The sequence below is a fragment of the Gossypium hirsutum genome, chromosome D09, assembly GCF_007990345.1.
Source record: "Gossypium hirsutum isolate 1008001.06 chromosome D09, Gossypium_hirsutum_v2.1, whole genome shotgun sequence".
Lineage (NCBI taxonomy): Eukaryota > Viridiplantae > Streptophyta > Magnoliopsida > Malvales > Malvaceae > Gossypium > Gossypium hirsutum.
Genome location: NC_053445.1, coordinates 23,088,421 through 23,096,155, shown reverse-complemented (window position 1 = coordinate 23,096,155; position 7,735 = coordinate 23,088,421). Strand labels below are relative to the sequence as shown.

The window sequence follows — 7,735 nt, the reverse complement described above, 5'->3', positions numbered from 1 at the left end:
ATTATAATAAAAATTAAATCCAAAACCCAAACCCAATATGTTTAAACTCGAATTAAAAGCCCGAAACTCGTAATTTCCATCATAATCCCGTTTAGAAATAGAGTTATTCAAAATGCATTTTGAAGCTAAGAGATAGATCTTCAAACGCCATAAAGACATCTCAACCCAGAAATGTCAGGATCCCATCCAAAAAGTCGTCGCAAGTCTGCTGATTTCCTAAGTTTGAAAATTGGCAACTTCGGTGAATGGAATTTAATAAATTTCACCCCGTCCGTGCATATATCATTCCCCCTTTCCTCGAAAAGATTCTTCCTCGAATCTTTCTTTGATCGAATCCTAATTTAATATGTTTAGCCTTTGACATTATTGTTAGTCCTTGAGATACTGTGAGTCCATCACATTTATAAGTCTGAAATTGTATCTTGAGACTCGCATTAATAGGTCTAATAGAGTGGAGTAATATGTATTTTCTCATTGGAGTAATATATATTTTCTCAGTTTAATTATTACACCCGATGAAATTAATAAATAGATTAAATCCATAAAAACTGCGAGCCTGTTGCATTATGGGTGTTGAAATAGAAATTTTGGTTGTATTTACATTTTAGAAGGATCAAATAAAACCAAACTAGATTGATACCCAATTTGCAGCTATTAGACAAATAATCTTCAAACTTTTAACATTGGAAGAAAAGTTCATGCAAGAAAATGTCCATTAAACTGTGAAAATTACATAAAAAGTTTCTAGTTCTGGAAACTGCCGATCACTGATTGTGTGGGAACATCGATAAGAAAACTGAAAGTTGGCATTAGAGTCACAAAGAATTGTTTGCAACATTTTCGTCCACATTCAGGGAACTCCTTACATAGATAGCATAGCAGAAAAAGTCAATTTTATAATTGACTTTTGCCATTACAAACCTGAGAGAAAAAAAAGCAGTTAAAAAAAAAAAAGTAGAACCAAATTTAATTCAGGTGTCACTTGATCATGATGACGTCATTTGAATCTTAGAAAGCAGAGAAGCAAGCCTTCTTTCCTCAAACGACCGTTCAATCTCTTCGACTGGCTTGGTAATAGCGAAAGGTATAGGTGCCAACGTAGGTGCCGGTGTCATGGCTGTCTGCATTGGAACTGATAATGTCGAAGGTGTGCTAGGTATTATTGGCATTGCCTTTGGAGTCCTATTCTCTTCGTCGACCAAAGGAATTGTCTTTAATGGAGTAGTAGTGTGTGAGAGATCATTACTTCGATGAAGCATTTTGTGTGAAGTATCACCATTATCTTCAACTTCTAACATGTTTGTCATATTGGCTTTCGATGATACTGCTGAAGAGATAGGTGAGAATGGCTTACGAACTAATAATGGTGACTCTGGTTCTTTACCATTTACAGCACTGGGAGTGGAAGAGTGCTTTCGAACAGGAGTCTCAGCAATGTCCAGGCCTCTCCTAACTGAAAAATGGTCTAGTTACCTAGAAAGCAATTGAGATGTTTCTTAAATTCATTAAAGCATAGACAGAGAACATACCAGCTGAGACAGCGGGAATGCCATCATCCTGGCGATGATTTAAATGGTCACTTTTCTTGCTAGGACGTGTTTTGGGAGTAGCCTTTGCAGAGTGAAGAGAATCAGGTTTATGAGCTGGAACCATGGCTCCTCCCAAGGAGACTCTTCTATTGCTTGCACCTCCAGTTGAATACCTAGGACCCTTTTTTACGCTCTGGGGCTTTGATGGGCTTGGTTTTGACCCATACAGTGCTTCTTGCTCTGCTATCAGCTGTCCCTGAAGTTTCTTCTGGTCCTGGAGCACGAGAATAGTGAACGATTATTAGCCTGGTCCCATAACATGATTAAAAAGTATTTGCTTATGCACTATAATTGGGAAATACGGTTAATAGCATACTCGTAGCCGATGTCGCTCTTGCTCTTTCTCTTGTCGCAAGATAGTGTACTCTTCAAGCATAGAAAGCAGACGAATCTGGGTAGCATGCAAGGGTCAGTTAGATACCAAGAGTGTAAGCATATATGGGAAGTAAAGGCTCAAAGTGTACATTATTACTCACACCATCATACAAAAATTCAACCCCTCTCTCTTTCTCCCATGCCACGGTCTTTGAAGCTAATGCCTCCATCATTCCTGGTTTAACATGATAAAACAACTTCAGCACCGTGTCAAGCGATTGTAAGCAAAACAGGTAAACTATGGAGATCAAATGGAAGGAACCAAACACACATTTGGCAGAATGATGTGAAATCATAACTAGATAACCAAGCTTAGTACTTTAAGTTTACGTTTCTCAGTTATCTTATAGTTTACCTGGAAGTTTATTAACCAAGGCACGGGCTTTCTCAGCACGCTTGAGTGTAAGATGAGCACCTTTTCCGGCATTATATCGGTTTTCATCCTGTTGAATAACAGACATATAAGCAAGTCATACTAGAACACAAAAGACTATACTCTTAAAAGTATACTCTGATGAGATGACTAAAATACCCACCCTGTTATATTCCTCAAGCCAGCACTCCTCATCACATGCTGTCAACCATTTCTCCACCTTTTCAAGTATTTCTTTCCTGCTAAAAGCTTCCTCTTTGACCTTCGCAATTTGAAGTTCAATTTGTTCTAGTATGGTAGCAGCATCCACTGACCCTGGATATAATAGTAATAAAAAAATTATGGCAATCAGTAGGAAGAATGGAGCAAAATGAGATATCTATAACCTATAGTTTGATGACAAATATATAGCATTGCCATGTACCAGACTCAATAGCTACAATGGCATCTTCTATTGCACATTCTGAATCTGGAACCAGGTGCGTTTTTCTACAGATCTCCTCTAGCTCTAATCTCTTCTTGAGGACAAGCTCTTTCATTTTGCTTGACTTCAACTCTTCCAACCGTGAAACTTCTGCCTCAACCTGCACCATACATCATTTTTACTTCTCTGTTAGTCTGGAAGAAAGCACTTACCTTTTAGAGATATAAGAACCGAGAGAAGAACATGTTTAAACAAGCATCACTTACGTATTTTATGAAATCTACGGAGAGAGTATTGGGTTCAGTAATTTCATGTTCTGAAGCAGCAACATTACAGGTAACATTTTGAAACATCTGTTGCTCTTCAATTGGTGTATCCATCAGATTCCATAACTCCAACATGGTAGTCGCAAGATCTTGTAGCTGCCAAGAGGTCAAAGAATCATTATTACAGGCTGATGGAAAAAGAAGTTGGGAGGAAGGGGAATTGTGCAATATACAAGATGTTGAAAATAACATTTTTTTACCCGTTGCATCCTCTGTATCTTAACTTCCCGTAACTTTTTTATCAATGTTGCCAACTGCTCAATAGTATTACTGCTAATACTCCTAAATCCTTTGGGGTCACTTAAAGTGGGATGGATCTCATCAACTGTCTGCTTGAAATCCATTCCCATCACAGAGCAGAGTTCGTTCAACATGCTAAGGTAATCTTGAACCTGCTTCAGACGATCACTCTGCACAAGAGAGAAAAGATAAGCATTAGTTTTCAGGAGGTGGAGCCAATAAAGAATTGAAGAAAGGAAAGTTGACCTTCTCTGTCTGAAGCTCATGGAGCTGTCTATGCAATTCTTCAAGCTTCCTTAAGGATAAGTCAGTTTCATCCACAACTGTTTTGGAAGAAAATGATTCAGTGGATCCATAAATTTCATTTGTGATCTTTTGCATTTGCTCTAGAACTTCTACAAATTGATTTCTTCTTTCAATTTTCCTTTTCTTCATTTCCTCCAATTGTGGAAGAATCTTGCTGAGCTCCTCCTTCAAGCTTCCAGCGTTTTGATCAGACTGAAAAAACATTTAACCATAACACAAGTAAATACTTCAGTCTACACAGAAAACTTTCATCCAGGGTCTGTTTTCATTCCTGACCTGCCTAATATGTACTGGCCTCTCCCCCATTGCGGAGCAGATGGCAGCTAGTTCAGCTTCAGAATCAGCAATTGTCTGTCGTAGCTGAGCTCTGCAGCGATTTGCCTGATCCACCTTTCTTCGATATACTTCCAGGCACTCTCTTTCGAGCTCAAGCAGCATTTTATCCCTGTCAACATCAGTCTCCCCGACTTCATCCCAGATTATCTAAGGAATCATGGAAGGGTAAACATTAGATCAGTGTTCAAAATTTTAAAATTAAACTGGAACAGCTCGTGGGCATCCTCTTGCCAAGACACAAAACAAAAAGATCTAAAGGTGTTGTGGAAATTCACCAATACCTGAAGTTCGTACAGAAGGGTTCCACATGTTGTTTCCACTTGAAGAAGTGGATCAATTTTTGGAGTAGGCATGTTTAAGTATTCCTGCCAAAACCAATATCTTCAGAAATCAGAAGACACCAAAGTTATACACACAATAAAGCAACCAAATGAAAGGGGCAAAAAAAAATTAGCAGTTCCAGTTTGTAAATAGAATTGTAAAAGATGGCGAATACTGGTTCAGATCATTTTTTGCTGGAAGATTGAAAAGTAAGAACAAGGAAACTAGAAAAACAAAGTTGCAGTCGCCAAAGTAGATAAGCTGAAGGTATAAGCTTGCATTGGGACATATTCTTATTTCCTGAACCTCAAAATCATACACGAATTTCATAATTACGGAAAGAACAGAAACATATGTGGTGATTGTTCTAGACATTGAAATTTGTTACTAATTAGGCAAATACAGGGTATACGGGACTCTAGATCTCCATCAGTTCTTTCCTAAATTAAGTACAATTTGAAATTTAAACTAGGAATTCACTACAAATAAAATCTAACAATGCAAATGCCAAACGAAAGAGAAAATGATCATCGTACTATTAAAAAAAGTCAGTTGCAACTTGCAAGCTCCAAAGTATAGACCTAAATTTTTTAGGTAAAAAATTAATGGTTACAGGTCTAGCTGTCTTGAACACCTCTCTATAAGACCTAAATCATGATTTTATTCCACAAATCTCGGTTAAATTAATCATAAAAAAGAAGTTCAGAACAAGCAATAACATTAACATAAAGAAGTACAAGAAAGAAAGAAAGAAAGAACAGAACATATAAGCATTGAGCTCCTCCTCGTGTTTCTTTCTCCACATTTTCTCGTCAGCCAAATTTAGCAACAAAAAGAGAAGGAAAGAAAAGTGGAGAGTCGAAGAGAAACCTTAACAATTCAAACGAACGATTTTTCCAGCCAAATGCTTGATTTTTTTCTTAGAAAGAGTGAAATTTTGCCTTAGAAAATGTAGATTTAGTACCCCAAAATAAGGGGATAAATTGAGGTTTGAATTTTGGATTTACAACAGAAAGGAACAAAGAGTTTAGGAGTGTGTAGGCGCTGTTTATGAAAAAATGACCGTTGGCGTTGAACAAGAGCGCTCGTTATAGATTTGGTTTTTTAAATGATGGGGACTGGATTCCCCACGATTTGAATTTCAAATCCCATGAGGGGGAGGCAGCGATCTCATGTACCTGTTAGCACCGGATATATTTTCGATCATCCGTCTGAATAATTTTAGACTCTGGAATCGAACAGTCTAGATTTTGGAGTGGAGTTCAATTTTATTTTGTATTTCTAGTATACAAAGTGGTAATACGATTCTGACCTTTCACTATCAAAAGAATGCCCCTCGGTCCCATGGCATTGCATGCATTCGATTATTTCCGAGGATTAATTATAGGCAAGGGGTCTGGTTCAAAAAAACTTTTCAAGCACGGGCTCATTTTCAACCCGATCCGTCTAAAAAATTCATTTTACTATTTAAAAATTAATAATATATTAAATATGTTATTAAATAAATAATAATAAAAGTAAAAGAATAAAAAATATGAAAAATAATTATGTAGTTGATTCATTAATAGAATATTTACAATAATTCTCCAAAGTTTATAGTTATAACCATAAAAAATGCAAATAAAATATCTCTATTTTTAATATGAATGTTAGAGTCCTAATGTACATCAAACTTATCTTGATCTTGATGGATATCCACCTAATAATAAAATATTCATAACACTCCCTTTAGATATCCATTAGTAGATAATGTGCCTCATTAAAACCTTACAAAGATAAAAACCTTGTGGGAAAAATAGTACACTTATCTACAATTCGCATAACATGCCGCCTTATTAAAAACCTTATTAGAGAAACTCAGTGAGACAAAACCTCGATTAAGAGAAAAAGAGTGCATCACATATTTACTCCTCTTCATGATAACATCACATAATATCTCATGATCTACATATTCAATCTTGAATACTAGCTTTTCAAATGATCACTTGAATAGCTTTGTTAAGCATTATATCAACATTATTTTGAAAGTCATGAGTGAAGAAAAAAATTAGGAATATATATTTTGATCTCTTCAAGTGCTCCACAATAATCATACCAAATTTTGATCATGATCCTTCTATACATGCACATGTTGGATCATTTTATAATCTTCCTTCAACTACTATTCATTGAGCCGAATTTACCACATATATTCAATCATTTCAATTCATATAAATGTTTACGCAAACATATTAAAAAATTTCCCAAAAAATTTTATATGCTTCTATCATTCTAAATCCTTCAAGGATTTTAATATAAAATTTATTATATAATGATTCATATAAAAGGTTATAACAAAAATCATTAAACACATGTCAAATCTTTCATGAACTGTCAAAATAATAAGATATCTAAAGGTTTATGACATCCACTACAAAAGAATATATTTCTTAATCAATGTTAAGACTTAGCAAAAACTTCATATTTCTTTTTTATTTTCACAAAACTACTCATTCGTACCTCATTGGCTTTATACCTTTAAACATTTGGATTGTTGGTCCAAAAACTTCACAAACTTCTCAATTTAATTCTACTTGAATTGCATCTTTTTATTTTGGTCAATCTATTCCGTGTCTATATTTCTTGACAAATTTATTCAAGATCTTCATTTTTTTATTTATCTCAATAATAATATTGCATGCAAAATTATTGTCAACAACTTTTCATTCCTGATTCCACATTTTCTCTTTTGGAGTTTAAATAATTAGTTATGTCTTAGGTCTCTTCAGGAGCACCCCTTCCACTATATGACAATCTATATTTTTTTTTACAAAAAATTTCATCTTTGGAATCAATCAATCTATCATTTTCACGCATGCAATACTTTCAATTTATTCTATCAGATTTTTCTACTAGGTCTTTGACACATCAACTGGTATCTAAGATTTGGCTATTCTTATTAGGTCAGTAAATACATTTGGAAGTTAACTTGCAATAAAGTAAAAATACTTTTGAACTTATGGTTCAAATTACTTTCTATGAGTATTTAGATAATGATAATCTATTCCAAGTAATTATTTCATCCAACTGTTATTTTCTTTCCCCTTAATGTTCGGAACTATAAAATCAAATAATAATCACCAAATCATATCATAATTGAATCTCTAATTTGATAAAGACATCTAATAATACAAGGAGATTCATAATTAATATATATTCCTAACTTTTTTTGAATGCCCATTTTGTGCATTGTGGTGGAGCAACTTCATATGTCGCACATACAAAAATTATGAAATGGGTTGTATTTAACTCCTAACCAAAAGCCAATTGTAATGGGGAGCATATCATAACTTATTAGCATGATGTGTACAAGTGTTATTCATGTAAAATATCATATCCTCATTCCTATACAATTTTTTTTCAAAAGATATGGTTTAGCTACTAACTAGAGGCATTGAGTCATTAA

At 34.7% G+C, this 7,735-nt stretch overlaps 1 protein-coding gene across 2 annotated transcripts; it reads right to left on the bottom strand.

Annotated features, from left to right (window-relative positions):
• Positions 1-788: 788 nt before the first annotated feature.
• Positions 789-5,398, bottom strand: LOC107892043 (65-kDa microtubule-associated protein 3). Of its 2 annotated transcripts, none has more exons than XM_016817009.2 (13): positions 5,161-5,398; positions 4,251-4,334; positions 3,910-4,116; positions 3,574-3,825; positions 3,288-3,497; positions 3,028-3,183; positions 2,762-2,921; positions 2,501-2,652; positions 2,320-2,407; positions 2,066-2,139; positions 1,906-1,980; positions 1,530-1,803; positions 789-1,453 (listed from the first exon to the last, which is right to left on the bottom strand). In XM_016817009.2, exons 2-13 carry the CDS (start codon positions 4,320-4,322, stop codon positions 987-989), a joined length of 2,187 nt encoding a protein of 728 aa, XP_016672498.1. In that variant the 5' UTR covers positions 4,323-4,334; positions 5,161-5,398; the 3' UTR covers positions 789-986. The 2 variants fall into 2 exon arrangements, with proteins under 2 accessions (XP_016672498.1, XP_016672499.1); XM_016817010.2 differs by having other exon boundaries at positions 5,055-5,369.
• Positions 5,399-7,735: the final 2,337 nt, after the last annotated feature.

Excerpts from the sequence above, each read along its gene's own strand:
- LOC107892043 (XM_016817009.2), bottom strand. The coding sequence starts at position 4,322 with ATGCCTACTCCAAAAATTGATCCACTTCTTCAAGTGGAAACAACATGT. Across the intron at positions 4,117-4,250 it reads CCCTTCTGTACGAACTTCAG|ATAATCTGGGATGAAGTCGG; the intron begins GTATTGGTGAAT and ends ATGATTCCTTAG. Across the intron at positions 2,408-2,500 it reads GGCTTGAGGAATATAACAGG|GATGAAAACCGATATAATGC; the intron begins GTGGGTATTTTA and ends GTTATTCAACAG.